The sequence below is a fragment of the Chanodichthys erythropterus genome, chromosome 10 (genome assembly GCF_024489055.1).
Source record: "Chanodichthys erythropterus isolate Z2021 chromosome 10, ASM2448905v1, whole genome shotgun sequence".
NCBI lineage: Eukaryota > Metazoa > Chordata > Actinopteri > Cypriniformes > Xenocyprididae > Chanodichthys > Chanodichthys erythropterus.
The window spans coordinates 16893088-16910789 of NC_090230.1; the positions used below are offsets into that span (position 1 = coordinate 16893088).

At 38.5% G+C, this 17702-nt stretch overlaps 1 protein-coding gene across 1 annotated transcript in view; it reads left to right on the top strand.

Moving 5' to 3' along the window:
- The first annotated feature begins 707 nt into the window (after positions 1 to 707).
- The window catches only part of aspm (assembly factor for spindle microtubules), a 29011-nt gene continuing 12016 nt past the window's right edge, over positions 708 to 17702 (top strand). The window contains exons 1-19 of the mRNA XM_067396292.1: positions 708 to 1057; positions 1914 to 2057; positions 3169 to 4630; positions 4789 to 4857; positions 4976 to 5077; positions 5157 to 5303; positions 6830 to 7066; positions 8206 to 8273; positions 8401 to 8542; positions 8686 to 8816; positions 9178 to 9353; positions 9516 to 9661; positions 9765 to 9850; positions 9978 to 10190; positions 10350 to 10554; positions 10685 to 10827; positions 13436 to 13564; positions 13659 to 13853; positions 14003 to 17698. Of these exons, the coding sequence (XP_067252393.1) occupies positions 767 to 1057; positions 1914 to 2057; positions 3169 to 4630; positions 4789 to 4857; positions 4976 to 5077; positions 5157 to 5303; positions 6830 to 7066; positions 8206 to 8273; positions 8401 to 8542; positions 8686 to 8816; positions 9178 to 9353; positions 9516 to 9661; positions 9765 to 9850; positions 9978 to 10190; positions 10350 to 10554; positions 10685 to 10827; positions 13436 to 13564; positions 13659 to 13853; positions 14003 to 17698 (7782 nt within the window). The 5' untranslated portion in view covers positions 708 to 766. The remainder of the gene's footprint in view (positions 1058 to 1913; positions 2058 to 3168; positions 4631 to 4788; positions 4858 to 4975; positions 5078 to 5156; positions 5304 to 6829; positions 7067 to 8205; positions 8274 to 8400; positions 8543 to 8685; positions 8817 to 9177; positions 9354 to 9515; positions 9662 to 9764; positions 9851 to 9977; positions 10191 to 10349; positions 10555 to 10684; positions 10828 to 13435; positions 13565 to 13658; positions 13854 to 14002; positions 17699 to 17702) is intronic.

Genomic DNA, 17702 nt, shown 5'->3' on the forward strand with positions numbered 1-17702 from the left:
TAACAAAGAAGTAAAGGATAAAATATCTAATTGTTTTGAATTAAACTGAGACCAGATTTTTGGTATCCCAAAGATTGCTATAGCGGGGCAAACACCAATTCTAACTTTTAACACTTTAGACATAGTTGTAAAATAATTTAACCAAAAATTTTGCAACATAGGACAAGTAAAAAACATATGACTCAAATTGCACAGAGAAGCATGACACCTGTCGCATCTGTCTTCATTATTAGGAAATATTTCAGATAACCTGGCCTTGGAAAAATGAATCCTGTACAGTACTTTAAATTGTATGAGGCCAAGACGTGCACAAATTGTTTAGGTTGGTTTTAGCTGAAATTTTCAGCAGGGGTTGCAAATAAGTTTTGTATTCTCGTTGCTTATTTCGTAAACATACTTGCTGTGGACAAGGGCGTGAGCACAAAAACAAGGCTCGCGTCTTTACACTATCAACTTTAAACATAACAAACGGCAAATGAAATCCTGTGAGGCAGTGTCTGTCTGAACAACACTGCAATGTGCATCAAGCATCTTCCTGCATTGTGGGCGTGTGTACAGATTTTTAAAGGAATCCTAGAAGTTTGATTGGTTCAAGTTTGCTTCTCTGTCCAGTGATTGGACAATTATATCGGCTGCAGCGATCTGATTGGCCGCTTACTCAAATTCAAACGTTCGAGGACGCACTCTGGTTTTAAACGGTATTCTGTTGCTCAGCATCACAGACTCATGGATTTACCGAATCGTCGTTTATTTAGTTGAGTTAAACATGTCGTTTAAAATCGCGAAAGCGGAGTGTTTGGACTTCAGTCCAACATTTGATTCTTACTGTAGTCGCGATAAACCTGGCAAGGAAAACAACACTTCAGTTCCTGTGCTGAGTTTGCTTCAGTTTTCTAGATCTCCCTTCGTGTCATTTGGGACGATCAAGTTGGGATCATCAAAATCTCTGCCTTTACGAATTGAAAACCCCACCGAGGATGCAACAACAACAGTCATAGTGGATAAAGTTTCAGCATCCAAAGGCTTTTCGGTTGATCAGACGTGTTTTACAATACAGGTAAGAGTAAACGAGCTGCTTTCTGTCAAAACTTGTGAGCTCCTCAGCTGGACAACATTTTAGGTAACGTTAGCAGAGAAAATCTGTAAATGTGGGAACGAAGTTTGATATTACAGCTGGCGTAAAAGTAAAATAACCCACTATGAGAATGAGTAATGTTCACTAATGCTTATTGATTATTCGGTTCGTGAATTTACACATGCGCAATGCTTGAGGCTCATTTGCAGTATCTAAAGAAATGGTTCAAGAAACGAAAATGGTCATTTATTCACACAAATCGGTTTGAATTTCTTCATTCTGTGGAACACACACATGAGAGGTGTTCATGGGACTGAAGCTGTCAAGTTTTTAAACTGAAAGTACCATAACTGTATGACACTATCGTGTCTTTTGAAGCAATATGACAATTTTCTGTGGAAAACAAAACTGAATCAAAGCATATTACTGCAAATCGTCACCAGCATACCTTTCATGTGATATTTGTGCATTTAAATATGTTCATATTCAAGATTGGTGTGTTGTAATTGATTAACTTCAAAACACACGAGAAGCAACATTTGACATCTTGACAAACTATTTGAATATATGCAAATGTAGAGCTTATATGTGCTAATTTAAATTATTTTGGTCTTCTCCTCACAAAGCTATAGAAGGTTTGAAATATTGATTCTTTTATGCTGCTTTTCTCACTTTAGGAGCTTTACTGCTCCAGTCCCAATTCACTTTCATTATATGGAAACGTTTTGTATGAACATCTGACTAAATATTTCCAGTTGAGCTTGTCTAGAAAAAAAAGTCATCCATGTTTGGAATGGCGTGAGAGTAAGTTAGTTAAAGTACATTCTCTGTTTTTCAGCCTGAGGACAGCATTATTCTAACTGTCACTTGGACACCAGTGGAAGAAGGTGGAGTTCGAGAACTCCTCAGCTTTGTTGCAAATGGGATCGTCAAACATCAGGCGATACTGCTTGGGAAAGCAGAGGCAACAAAAAAGAAAAAGGTAATTTGTAATAATGGAGATATAAAATGCAGATACATATACTGTGGTGGCCAAAATTATTAGAACAGTAAGATTTTTAAAATTGTTTTAAAAGAAGTCTCTTCTGCTCACCAAGGCTTCATTTATTTGAGCAAAAATATAGCAAAAACAGTAATACAGTGAAATATTTGTACCATTTAAAATAACTGTTTTATGTTTGAATATATTTTAAAGTGCAATTTATTTCTGTGTTGGCAAAGCTGAATTTCAGCATCATTACTCCAGTCTTCAGCGTCACATGATCCTTCAGAAATCATTCTAATATGCTGATTTACTGCTCAAGATATATTTATTATCAATGTTAAGAAGAGTTAAACATTTTGAAACATTTAACTGTAATATAAAGCTTTTGCAACATTATAAATGTCTATAGTGTCAGTTTTGATCAATTTAATGCATCCTTGCTGAATAAAAGTGTTAATTTCTTTGCAAAAAAAAAAAAAACACTTACTGGCCCCAAACTTTTGAACAGTAGTGATGTTACGAAAGCTTTCTATTTCAGATAAATGCTGTTCTTTTGAACTTTCTATTCATCAAATAATCCTGAAAAAAAAAATTGTACACAACTGTTTTCAACATTGATAATAAATGCTTCTTGAGCAGCAAATCGGCATATTAGTATGATTTCTGAAGGATCATGTGAGACTGAAGACTGGAGTAATGATGCTGAAAATTCAGCTTTACCAACACCGAAATAAATTGCTATTTGAATATACAGTAGTCAACATTTGAAGTGGATCAAAAAAGTTCATCAAAGTTGTCCTAATACGAAGGTTTTAGGACAACTTTGATGAAAGTTTTTGATCCACTTCAAATGCTGACTACTATATTTTAAAATGCAAAGTGTTATTTTAAATTGTAAAAATATTTCACAAATGTATTGTTCTTGCTGTATTTTGGATCAAATAAATGAAGCCTTGGTGAGCAGAAGAGACTTACTTTAAAACATTAAAAAACCCTGTTTATATGTGTCACTGTATATGTGTGTGTTTGTGTATATGTATGTTTTATAAAAAAAAAAAAAAAAGTGTGTTTAGTATAATTTGAGTACTTACAAATTTATGTTTTTCAGAAAACCCTATGGGATTCAATTAAATCCAAGAAGGGGGTCCCGGCACCCTCAAAAGAGAAGAAAGTGAGATCAATGCCAATTAAGGCAGTGAATAAGACATTTCATGTGTCTCGCCAGTCACAATACAGAAAAGATAGAACGTCCAACCCTCTGTCGCCGTTAAACCAGGAGCCGTCTGCCTATGGTTCCAGTGGCACTAGGGCAAATGCACCACCCTCCACTCCTGAGATGCCAAAGCCTGCTTTTGCAACAGAAAATTTTGATGATGTGCATTTGCAGAAAAACTCACCAGTGGTTGTCTTAGTACCAGCAGAGAGATTGTTTGATACACCTGGTAAAAAGGGTGTGCCTTGTTCACGTAAACCAGAGTGCAAAGAAATTAAAAGGGTTTTGAATAAAACACTCTCTCCTGCTAGCACCCCAGAGAGGTTTGGAAATCCATGCTTTCAGAGTCCGCTTCCCGTGATTGCACAAAATTTGCGAGATGAAAGTCGAGAGCCAGAGAAACATTCTTTGTCTGTAAAAGATGCTCTGGATGTTATAGGATCAGATCTGTCACATGCAGTGAGTCCACCGAATGCTTGCTCAAGCTTTGATTTTTCTGATTCTCTTGAGTCTGAAAAACAGATTTCAGTAACATCATTTAGAGCGACTGCAGTCATTTCGCCACCAGTTGAAGTTGCTCACCCAAGGTTGACTTTCTGTGTGAAACCCAGTAAAGTCATAGGAGTTGAGTCAAATCATCATGCATTTAGGCTAAAGGCATTACCTTTTAGCACCGCCACAGTGACCAAGTCGAACAAAGTTGATGACACCCTTGTTCCTGATGGTTCCAAGAAGCTTCCTGTGAATTCTACCACAGTGACCAAAAGCAAAACAGAAGCCTCTGTCGAGAGTCCAGGCTTGCGAAAGAAGAAAACCTCCAGGCGTAGGCTCTTAGAGAAGACCATGGAGCTCTCGGAGGCTAGTAATGCAGAATCTAACACAAGTTCCCCTGACAGCATCTCCGCTCTGCCTGTCATTAGCTCCGATTCAAGTCCAGATGTGGCACTAGAGTCCAAATATCTCGTAACTTCAATGCCAGCTGCAAAAGAGTTGCTGACGTCATATGGATCCCCTCCTGAACAGCTTCTGTCCTCCATATCTCCCATACGGCCTAAAGTATTGCCCTCTGTTAGTAGCAGTAACAGTCCGTCAAGTGGTCTGGAGCTGACAGTCGGAAACGTCTCTGAAAAAGTGCAACCAGGTCTTTCTAAGGACCAGTTTCCTGTGCAATGCATGACATTTGTGCAGAGTAAAAAGAGAAAAAGTGATGAGTTTCTGCAAGGTCATTCGGAAGATATGTCAAACGTCCAAGCGAAAAAGTGCCGTGCTCCAGCCCACGCGACAGAGCTTAAGAAACCAAGCCAAGAAAGAACGTTTACTTCAAGGTCCATATCTGGACAGCAACAAAAAGTTATGGGTAAGTCAAGTATAGTCATTATGCATGTCATGCAAAATGTAGGTGACGAATCTAGTATGTGTTATCAAATACGTACTGGTAAACATTATTAAAGATGTTTAGACATTTTATGAGTTGAGAACCAATTAAATAATACTTTTTTTCTTTCTTCCATTAAGCTCCACCAAGCTCACGAAAGTTCACAAAACCTCCAGCAAAGAAATCATTTCCAAAAACAGATCAAAAAGGTTAGAAAACATTGTGTCCCTCTTGCTTAGAATAGCGTTCTTGAAAATCTTTGGTCATACTAAACATGTAGGGCAAGTTATACAATAATACCATTTTAAATGTATTTCACTGATATAGATGGTCAGTCTGTGAAGTCACTGAGCAGTTCGACTCGAAAGCCTGCGAGGATCGTGGCAGTGGCTCAGGCCAAACTGACCTTCATGAAGCCGACACAGACGGGTATGTTTTTACAGCTACATTCACACAATTTTTGTTGTTTTTAAATGGCATTTTTGCTTAATTTACACAATCTTGACAGCCATACCAAGGCATCCTTTGCCATTTGCTGCAAAGAACATGTTTTATGATGAGCGATGGATTGAAAAGCAGGAGCGAGGCTTTACCTGGTGGATGAATTATGTTCTCACTCCTGATGACTTCAAAGTTGCAACTGAAGTTACCAAAGGTGGGTGCTTTTGTTTTAGTTGTTCGTATCCTTTGAGATGCAATGCAAAAGATTCTCATTTTAAGTTGAATTTAAAAGGTTAGTTCACCCAAAAATGAAATTTCTGTCATTAATTACTCACCCTCGTGTCGTTGAGGGTGAGTAAATAAACATCTTTTTAAGAAATCTGGGTGCTTTTTGTTTCTCCATAGACAGCTACACAACTGACATTTTGAAGCTTCAAAAAGTTCATAAAGTGATTGTAAAATTAATCCATATTTATTGAGCGGTTTAGTCCAAATTTTCTGAGGAGACACGATTTAATCCCTCATTTCATTCACCAAACTTCTCACTTCACCTTCTTTCAAACTGTATCTAATGCCCTTCTTGGGGAAAAAGAGAGGAAAAAAAAGTGAGCTTTACTATTAAAAATGATTTATTTGCATTAGCTTTAGATTAGAACAGGTGCATATCTGGGCTCGTTAGCATATTAGCTTAGCACACCAACAAAACATGACAATTTATAAGATTAAAACCACGTTTTTTTTCTCCAAACTTTCATGTGATGTGGCTTTGGATCAAAAATCAGACAGAAAATATATCATTTTAGGCTATTCTGCACAATGAGAAAAGCTATCTCGATTAGCATTGCATTATAAATATAATCTACTATTATGAATACCTGATATGGCGTGAAGAACACAGATAAACCACATATTGTCACAATCGTGTATTTATTACTTTCAAAAGTGACGTTCTGTATGTTTATATCAATGATTATAGCGATGTCTGGTAGCCTCTGTTAGTTCTGTGTATGTCACATGACTGCCTCTTGTTCATGCTGTATAATTTGTGGACTAAAGGTGCACAGAGCGCCCTCCAGCTTTGAGTATGTGTTGGACACACAGTAGTCAGTGTATACAGCGCTCATATAATAACAACAGCGCGTTTTGGTAAAAAATTCATAAATATGACTCCTCTGTATAGAAAATTGACATAAACGTATGACAGTCCATCAATATTTCTCCAAATGTGCATGCTTTTAAGCTAAAAGCCCCGAGGGATGTTATTTTGTGGAGTTTTTTCATGATGATCGTACAGAGTTTTTTTCTCAATGGCTGAAGCTGACGCTCATATTTCAATGAAAAGGTAACGACTCCGTTTCTCATATTCATAACTCCCAACGCATATTAACAAATAACGGTCACTATACGATGTTGAGTATAAAATAAAGATTAAAAATTGAAGCTCGAGTCTTAGATCTTTTTAATGATGTATAGTTTGTCAAAGTAATTATATTAAATCTAACAGTAAATTTGAGCTAATTTAAACAAAGAAGCTTTGGTGCGTCGGCGTGACAGTGCGGGTTAACAGGTTAAGAACTTTTTGAAGCTTCAAAGTGTCTGTTGAATAGCTATCTATGGAGAGGTTTGGAACGACACAAGGTTGAGTAATTAATGACAGAATTTTCATTTTTTTGGTGACTTTCCCCTTAAGTAACTTCAGCTGCAATCTTGTAACAACATTCTCTTATTGTTTCTTCTTAGTGAATGCTTTGTCATTAACTATGGGGAATGACAAATTCAACATTCCCAAAGCACCAACCAAAGAAGAGTTGTCGTTTAGAACTTACACAGCCCGTCAACGGCTAAACCGCCTTCGGCGAGCAGCTTGCAAGCTTTTTACGTCAGACACCATGGTGAAGGCCATCCAGAGACTGGAGCTGGAAGTAGAAGCCAAGAGGCTCCTTGTGCGAAAGGACAGACATCTCTGGAAGGACATAGGTATGAGGTGCCAAAGGATATACATTTTGTCAATGTGAATTATGCTTGTAGGACATCGACAGTCTTTTTGTACATGTTAAGGCGGGTGTGCACTGCGTTTTCTGACATTTAGGAAGTCGTGAGCCATTGCACGTTACGAGTCAGTTAACCTGATAATCGTGTCAAAGCATCCGGCACGGCATGACTGTACTGCACTACGAGCCGGCGGCAATAGCATGAGCTTTCACACTAAACACGGAGACTGGAGCTTTAATGTTGCTGCTATAGCTTCAGGTAGAAAAGAGAAAGAAAATAGAAATACGGGTGTACAAATTATTTGGTGAAAATCAGAGAACAGCACAGCCATTCCTTTCAACAAAAACTTCTATAGCGCACGCTGTAGGGTTGCAGCCACTGGGCTATAATAATATTCATAGATCTAGCTTATGTGACGTGGTTGTGTATGAATTGGCAATAGGGGGCAGCCTATACGCTGGACAAAATCCAGCTGACTCCCTGAATTTTTTTTAATTTAAAAATGATCGACTCGGCTTGGCTTGTAATTCCTCTCACGCAATGCGAGCCATGACCACACAAGCATTTCCACATGATTTCTCCCGAAAGAAAGAAAAAAATGTTTTTGAAAAGTCCCTTATGCTCACCAAGGCTGCATTTGTTTAATCGAAAAAGTAATTTTGTGGAATATTACTGTTTTTAATCAATTTAAAATGTAATTTATTCCTATAAAGTCAAAGCTGACTTTTCAGAATCATTACTTCAGTCTTCAGTGTCACATGATCCTTCAGAAATCATTGTAATATAATGCTTTACTGCTTTAAGAAACATTTCTTGTTTTTATCAATGTTGAAAACAGTAGTTCTTCTTAATATTTCTGTGGAATCTGATACATTTTTTCAGGATTCTTTGATGAATAAAGTTCAAAAGAACAGCATTTATTTTAAACATTTTTTTGTTTTATTATGTCTTTTTTCTGTCACTTTTGAATGGTAGTATATATATATTATTATTATTATTATTTTCCTTTGGTGTGCTTGATGTTCTTTATAGCTGGTGTCACTCTGTTAAATAAAATATTTAATGTTTTAATTGACTAATATTTCTTTCTTGTTTTTTTTTTATCTTTTATTTTAATTTCTCAGGTGAGCGTCAGAAAGTTCTTAACTGGCTGATATCATACAATCCGCTCTGGCTACGAATCGGACTTGAGGTATTTTGTTTTGTTTGTGAAAGCATAATGTTCATTTGTTTGCTTGCTAAAAATATTACATTTTTTAGTCATTAGCTTCATTTTTGATTTCATGTATGACACATCTTTTGTCCATTCCTTGTTTCAGACAATCTATGGAGAGCTAATATCACTTGAAAGCAACAGTGATGTCATGGGATTGGCCATGTTTATTCTTGGACGTCTGCTGTGGAACCCAGACATAGCCGCTGAGTTCAGGCACTCTAAAGTGCCCAATTTGTACAGAGATGGTAATTTAATTTGATTACTTTTTTTTTAGGAACTAATTTTTTTCTATGGTCTTTGTAGTATTATTATTATTATTATTATTATTATTATTATTATTGTAAAGAGTCTGTCTGTAATGACAATAATTTTTTCCCCCACTCATCAGGCCATGAGGAGGCGCTGTCTCGCTTCACTCTAAAGAAACTATTACTGCTGGTCTGCTTTCTGGATAAAGCCAAAGAGTCCAGACTGATTGAACACGATCCTTGTTTGTTCTGCATGGATGCTGAATTTAAGGTGTGTGGGTTTTATGATTTTTCTTGTCTAGGTGAAAAGCTGTCTTGCGGTATCAGCATGACTGAGTTGAGTTTGTGGCAAAAACCTTTTACAGTGCTTGCAATTTATTGTTCTGTCTTTTACTGCATATGATAATTCATACTCAAGACATTCATTATAAGATGATTAGTGTAGGGCTGTCACAATTCCTCAAATAATATCAGCATTTCTGTAACTGTAGCATTTCTATTGTAAATAAGTGGCCAAATATTAAAGATTAAGTGGACATTTGAATGAAATGTTGTTTGGCCAATATTAAACAAGGATATGATCATGCTGAATTTTTTTTTTTTTTTTTTTTTTTTTTTTCCTTTCCCTATAGTCAAGCAGAGATCTGCTATTGGCGTTCTCACGAGACTTCCTCAGTGGTGAAGGCATTTTGTCACGTCACCTCGGCCACTTGGGCCTAGCAGTATCTCATGTTCAGACCCCTCTGGATGAGTTCAACTTTGCAGTGAAGAATCTTGCTGTTGACTTGAGATGTGGCATTCGTTTGGTGTATGTTTGATTTGAAAAATTTCATTTTTGCATGTTTATTGTTCATACATCATAAAATGTCATGGCTGTTGTGATCCATTCATCCATTTTTAAAAGCCTCCAGTTTCCCATGTTATATATATAATATATATCTCCACTTGATATTTTTTTTATTATTTTCAGGCGGGTAATGGAGCTCTTCACTCTGGACTGGACTTTATCTAGAAAGCTGCGGATACCTGCTATTAGCCGCCTACAGAAAGTGCACAATGTTGATGTTGCACTGCAGGTTCTGAAAGACAAAGGTGTTGACCTTAAAGATGAGCATGGTGAGTGAGAACTTTCTTGATGATAAATATCTAGCAATTCCTAATGAAACGATTCATAATCTGAAGAGAAAAGCACTCTGAATTTGTCTGTATTTTCTTGAAGGAGCGAACATTGACTCCAGAGACATTGTGGATGGACACCGGGAAAAGACCCTAAACCTCCTTTGGAAAATCATATTTGCCTTCCAGGTATCGACCAGGGCTGTATACCATATTGTCCAGCACTAGTTTTGGGGGGAAAAAATAATTAGGATGACTGATATTTATGTTTATCTTGTGTAATTCTTTAAATATGACAAAACTTCTTTTGTCATAGGTGGAAGTGCTACTTGATGAGAGTCAGCTCAAAGAGGAAATCAGTTTCCTCAGGAAAACCTGGAGAACAAAACAGAAACTGGCTTCAATAATGGCTAACAAAGGTGTTGCAGTGACAAGAATGAAAGCGATACAAGCATTCGAACATCCCAGCCAGAAGGTGACGCTTCTTCTAGACTGGGTCAATGCTGTTTCTGAGTTCTACAATTTAAAGGTGAGTCACATTAAAGAAATAGTTTGCTCATGTATTCACTGGTATGTTGTTCTAAACCCATATTTTTGTCAGATATTGCAGAGAAATCTCCTGAACACATTTGTATGATAACCTGCAAAGGATCCTCCTTTGAAAAATATCTCTCCATTCATTTTGCAGGCTGAAAACTTCACGGTGACATTCTCAGATGGTCGTATCCTGTGCTACCTCATTCATCATTACCATCCTGGTCATCTTCCTGCAGAGGAGATAAAACAGAGAACAACGCAGACCATAGAATGTGGCCATCGTGGCAGAGTGGAGCTCAATAACTCCTCGAGTGACTCAGACTGCTCGTTTGAAAATTTGCCCACTACACAAACTGGTACTTTTTCCTTTTTTTTTGAGTAAATCACATAATTTTTACATTTAGGTGAACCATTCCTACAATATTTATAACTGTAAATGTCTTAGAACTGTTTTTTTGTTTTTGTTTTTTTTTGCCTTGGGTCCAGAATCCCTGTCAGTGGATTTCAGAGAGCTACTTGAGAATGAGAGAAGCAACTTTAATTTGGTGAACACCGCTGTGTCTTATCTTGGAGGGGTGCCTGCTATGATAAATCCAGAGGATATGTCCAACACTATCCCAAATGAAAAGGTAAAAATATTTTATCCCTGTCCATTTAGAACTGCATGATTCTGGATAAATTGAGAATCACGACTGAAGTTGGTCCATCAGTAGTAACTTTTAAACTCCATTGTTGATTTGAATAGCAAAACTTACTGCACACACCACAAGGGACTTTTAAAAATGGTGGTTGAAATAAAACTCAACCAATCAGCATGTTCAGTGCCCAGTGCCCAATTCCCATCCCTCAAAGTTCCTGAACTTTGAAAAAGTACTACCTTGCAAGCAGGGACTTTCTGAGGGGGAAATTTTTACCTGGAACTTCATTTAGACCCTGGTTCCTATGGTTGAAAAGTGGCTATAGAGATCATGTTTCTCCCATGAGTCTGAATAGACATCTAAACAAAATAATTAATTAATAATGTAATTCTACTAGAGGTGCTGACGAAATGATAATTGCTACAGTCTGTTTAAAATGTTTATTTTATTATTATTATTATTCGGCATGTGCCCGAAGCCGAATACCATATGACGTGTACTATGGAGCATGTGAGATGGGAGGAAAAAATATATTTCTTTCTATATATAATTTATAATGCTTTCTCTCTTAATTATGTAGTTGGGTAATTGACCTTTCACCGGGAGTTTGATTGACAAGCGATCTAACTAATCAGAACGCCGCATCCGCCATTTTGTCCGACAAAGCAGCCAGTAGTTAAAAGATTAACCTCGGTGGAGTTAAACTTGAAAAATGGTGTGTATTGACGTCTTTCCGCGTTTGAAACAACATTCATTCTCAGGTTCATGGACTAATAGGAAGAGATGACCGGTTTTTACGAGCGGTTGAGCTGAGGATCAACAGCAATCTGTCACGACACATTAAAGAGCAACAAAACGGTTTTTATTGTTTGAATTTCTTTAAAAACTACACGGTTTGAAAGCTGGGACTTTGTTTAGTATCATAAGTAACCTGCTCTGTCTTGTCTGTCTTGTCTCTTTGTTCCGCAATGTATTTTTCACTGCGTGTGGAGTGACAGCGCCACAGCTTGTCGGACAAAGAAACAGTAACTAAGGGGGGCGGGGCTCGGCAAAAGGCTAATTACAAAGTAACAGGCTGTTGTACACAAAGTAACAGGCTCCTGCTAGCAAACGACTAACCATGTCCCTTTCGGAGTGCCGAAGACGGAGTTTTTTTTTTTTTTAACCCGTGCCTTTCTGAATACGGATTGCAGATTCGAAAGTTGGCTTTGATCGTAATTGTCCAAATAAAATCGTATGGGTGTTTGATTTGAGATCGTAATCTTTTAACGAATAATCGTGCATCTCTACTGTCCACATGTTAGGGTACAAGTGATGTATCTGTGCTTTTTTTGTTTGTTGTTTTTTGTTGTTTTTTTTTTTTTTGTGGTCGTTACTTAATAGTTTTAATTTTATTTTTATCCATTGGGTAGGGATGAGTAATCGGTCTTTCTACTCCTGTCAAAAATTGAAATTCATTTTTGTGTAAACGTAATAGGCAATATATCGAGTCACCAAAAATTGAGGTCATGTCCAGTCCATATATCACGTGATTAGTTGATATATTGACTATCGCGACAGGCCTACATAAAAGTTCCTAAAGGTTTTTGTATTCTTTGCACTGTTCCGAACGTGTGCAACATTAGCTCGTGCAATGTTTATTAAGGCCTTACAACTGATTTTTAAATCATTTTTTTTTTTTTTTTTTTTTTTTTTTTCAGTGATTTAAATGGTGATGATTTTACTGAAAATAACTTCATCTTTTCATTTCTTTGTGTGTTTTGATGTATTCTAAAAAGTGTAGAAATGCACGATCATGATTTTTCATGGCTGATTCCGATACCATTTTTTTTTTTTTTTTTTTTTTTTTTTTTTGTAACAAGCAAACTGGCCGATTCCTGGGTTTTGGCTATTAAAAACAATAACTGTAACCATCTGAAATTAACAGCAGTAACTGCGCAGTAAGTAGCCTACATTCAATACATACATAGGTAGGCCTACTGACAAAAGCATTTAGCTTTTGTTTTTAAATTGGGTTGAAACCTTAAATGAAAACATTAACTGTAACCATGTCATTTTAAAGACAACAACTGCATAGTTCCACAATCCAAACAACACAATCAAAACACATTCAACACTCCAAACAAAGATTTTACTTAATCCGTATTCAGCATTTGTTTTCGTTTTTAAACTTGATGTAAAGAAAAAAGGTCTTTACCAGTGAAACTAAATAAAACCAAGGCTGTTTGCAGTTTACCTGCAGCATCAAACGGCATCTGCCTCTCTCTTCCCCCCGCATCTTGCACATAGCTCCTCTCTTCCCTTTTCCACAGTAGTCATGGTTACCCCTGCAACAGAGCGTCAACCGGTGCATCCCTAAAAAAAGTTGGCAGTCAAAACTAAAATTGTTGTTGATGTTTGATATTCTTTCTGACAAACAAGATAATGCGAATTATAGTATGTACGCTGTTTTCCACATTTTTAAATCAGTGTACAGTTTACTCCATAGTAAATCTTTTGAAAAGTAATGGTACTTTTACTTGAGTATGTTTTTTCAGTACTCTTTCCACCCCTGTGTATATTTAATGCAACTGTGATTTACTCATTTCTGTTTCCCCAGGTTGTCACATGTTACCTCTCCTTCCTTTGTGCCCGTCTTTTGGATCTCCGCAATGAAACGAGAGCAGCCCGAGTCATCCAGGGTGCGTGGCGGAGATACAAGCTACAGAAGGACATTGAGCTTACTCGGGTAAGACTGTCATTTTTCTACCATGTCAAGCTGCTTGGAACTTTGATATGCTTGATAAGATTTGTCTTATGTTGAGTATGACCTGCATACACAGCAAAAGAACCTGGCTGCCACTAAAATCCAAGCCCTTGTGCGGAATTTCATCTTGAGGAGAAGAATGTTTCGACAGAATAAGGCAGCCATCAAGATCCAAACATTCTGGAGAGGATACAGTGCTCGAGAAAAATTGAGAGTGCTGAAAAAAGAGAGATATTTTGCTCTTCAAAATGCAGCTGCAACTGTAATTCAGGTATGTTCAGGATTATGTCTAGGTACTTTTGCTCCTGTACTGTTTCCACCTAGTGATAGATTACATTATATTATTAATATATAATATAATAATTATTGTAATACATCTAGATGGCTAATCTTATTTACCATTTTCTTGTTTTCACATAGAAATCATACAAAGCTTGGAGGGTTCAAAGTCTCCTAAAGAAAAACCATGCCGCCTGTGTGATCCAAGCAGCTTTCCGGAAGTGGCATACAAAAAAAGTTCTGGAAAAAAACACTGCAGCCTTGCGCATTCAAGCATGGTACAAAATGCAGCGTTGTAAAACCCAGTACCTGGATATGAAAAGGAAAGCAGTCTGTGTTCAAGCATGGTTTCGAGGTCACCTGCAAAGATGCAAGTTTCAGACTTTAAAGAAAAGACACAATGCTTCAATTGTCATTCAGAGTGCATTCAGGGCCTACCTTGTCAGACAACAGATATCTAAAGTGAAGCAAAATGCAGTCTTGATTCAAAGGTGGTTTCGAGCTTGCATGCAAAGGAAAGCAGATCAGAAGAGGTTTTTTGAGATTAAATCGGCAGTTCTGGCTCTGCAAGCAGCTTTCCGTGGATGGAAGGTCCGTAGATCTGTGGCTCAACGCCAGCAAGCTGCACTTCTGATTCAAACTGCTTTCAGGCGGTTTATAGCTCAAAGGCACTTTTTGTGTTTGAAAAGAGCAGCCATTGTTCTGCAACAGAGATACAAAGCTAAAGTATTTGGAGAAAAGTTACGACAAGAGTATATGGCTCTTAAATCTGCTACAGTTACAATTCAAGCATTTTGGCGAGGACGAGCTGAGCGGAAGAAGATCAGTCAACTCCACAGATTTGCCAAAATCATTCAGTCAAACTATCGTAAATATGTGGTACAGACACGGTTTTTGGAAATGAAACGGGCCGTCATAGTCATTCAAAGACAGTACAGAGCCTTCAGAGATGGACAGAAAGTGTACGTGGAATACACTGAAATGAAAAGAGCAGCCATTGTGCTACAGAGTGCTTATCGTGGCAGGAGAGTAAGACAAGAACTGCTGAAAAAAAACAAAGCAGCAACTTTGATTCAGTCTCTAATAAGAGCGCATAGTTGCCGCCAGCAGTTTTTAGCTCAAAAACGTGCTGCTATTGTCATTCAGCAACGTTATCGGGCTTTTGTATATGGACGGTTGCAAAGAAGCCATTACGTTCATTTGAGGCAGGTGTCTATAACTCTACAGGCCATATACCGGGGGTCCAAAGCGAGGCAAAATCTGAGACGAGAGCATCAAGCCGCCACTATTATTCAAGCTCAATTCCGAATGCATAAAGTACGCATCGCCTTTGTTGCTGCAAAGTGCGCAGCTGTCATCATACAGCAGCAATACAGAGCTTACAGAGTTGGCAAATGCACTCAAGCTACTTACTTGCAAATGAAAAATGCTGCTGTAGTTATTCAGTCAGCATTCAGGGGAATGAAAGTTCGCAACTACTTACGAAAATCACACCAAGCTGCAACAGTTATTCAGGCACATTTCCGTGGACATTCCCAACTCAAAAAGTACCAGAGACAACAGTGGGCGGCATCAGTTCTACAGCTGCGATTCAGGGCAATGATGACTAAAAATGCTGTCATGAAGCAATATGGAGCCATAAAAACAGCTGCCATATGTATCCAATCAGCTTTCCGTGGAATGATGGTAAGAAAGGAGATTGCAGAAAAGCACAAATCTGCTCAAATTATCCAGAAGACGTATAAAGCGTACAAGCAACGCCGTGATTATCTTGCCCTCAGAAATGCCACCATCTGTATTCAGCAACAGTACAGAGCAATTGTAAGTGCAAGGCAACAACGTAAAAGGTATTGCTCCTTGCGAGCAGCTGCCATCACTTTGCAGTCTGTGTACCGAGGGATGAGACTACGGAAAGAAATCGATAGAAAGCATAAAGCGGCCACTGTGATTCAGGCAATGTACAAAATGTATAGAACTAGAGTGCCATTCCAAGCTATGAAACTGGCTTCATTGGTCATACAGAGGCAGTACAGGTCACATTTACTGAGAAAGGAGGCAAGAGAGAACTTTTTAAAGCTGCAACGTAGCGTGACAACAATTCAGGCAATTTACAGAGGAAATCGTGCACGTCGTGATATCGCTAGAATGCATTTTTCTGCCACAGTCATTCAGAGGAAGTACCTTACCTACAAACAAAGGAAGCACTTTTTGTCCATCCAAAGAGCTGTAGAATTCTGTCAACAACGCTATCGATCTATTTTGATAGCAAGACATATTCAGAGAGATTATTTTGCTAAACGCCAAGCTGCTGTTGCAATCCAGGCAACTTTCAGGGGTATGCAGGTCCGGCGACAGATCCGGAGAGAGCACGAAGCTGCAACAGTCATTCAGTCCCATGTGAGAAAGCACCTCTTCAAGTTGCGCTTCCAGAGACTTCGTTGGGCCGTCTGTACTGTTCAGCAACATTTCAGAGCTAACAAAATGATGAGGCAGGAGATGGCAGCACTACAGGAACAGAAGAATGCTGCTTTGATTCTGCAAGCAGCCTATCGTGGCATGAAGTCCAGACAGACTTTGAAGCAATTGCATCAGGCTGCCACCACAGTTCAGGCAACTTTCAGAGCTTATAGTTCTCGTAAGAGGTATTTAGCAATGAAATGCGCTGCCATTGCCATTCAGCAAAGATATCGTGCTGTAAATGCAGCAAAACAACAGAGAAAGAATTTTCTTGAAATGCGTCAAGGTGCTCTTGTTTTGCAAGCATGTTATAGAGGTCTTAAAGTTCGGAGGAAACTACTACTACAGCATCAAGCAGCAGTTTTGATTCAGTCTTATTTTAGAAGACACAAAGAAATGGTTAAGTACCGGGCCATGAGGTTGTCCGCTATCATTATACAGAACCATTACAGGTCATACATCCAGGCTAGAGCAGATCGGGAGAACTATCTGTGTTTGAGATATTCTGCTGTAGTCATTCAAGCAGCTTTTCGAGGACACTCTCTCAGGAGACATTTAGCAGAAAAGCAAAAGGCATCTATCATCATACAGGCTAGTTTCCGCATGTACCAGCAAAGGTCAGCTTTTAAGAGACAACGCTGGGCAGCCATGGTTCTCCAGCAGAGGTATAGAGCTTTGAAACTTCGAGACGAGCATGTGAAAAGATACCAGCTGGTGAGGAGTGCTGCTGTATGCCTGCAGAAGTCTTTCAGAGGGATGAAGGGGAGAGAACTAGCCAGACGGACCAAGGCTGCAAGAACCATTCAGTCCTACCTCAGGATGTCTGTCCAAAGACAGCATTTCATTAAAGCAAAGTCTGCAGCAATTATGATTCAGTCTGCATACAGAGGCCATTGTGCCAGAGTTCAGCATGCTAGGATTCAAGCAAGTGCAACGCTTATCCAGAAGTGGTACAGATCACGTAAACTGGTCCAGAAAGATCGGAATTGTTTTGTTGCTCTTAAGCAAGCTACACTTACTTTGCAAACTGCCTTGCGTGGAATGCTGGCAAGGAGGCTTGCAAAAAGAATACAAGCTGCAATCAAGATTCAGTCTTTGATGCGTATGCACATGGACCGCAAGCAATACAAAACGCTTCGCTCAAGTGTCCTAAAATTGCAAGCTCAGTACAGAATGTTTGTGGCCCAGACACGATACCGCAGATTGCAGGCTGCAGCGGTTATACTCCAAAAGCGTTACAGAGCTCATAGGGCAACAATGGAACAGAGGTGCAGTTACCTGAAGACTCTCCAAAATGTAAAGATCCTTCAAGCCAGAGTACGTGGACACATTGAGTACAGAAAATTTCAGAGATTGAGGGCAAGTGCCATCACAATTCAGGTAA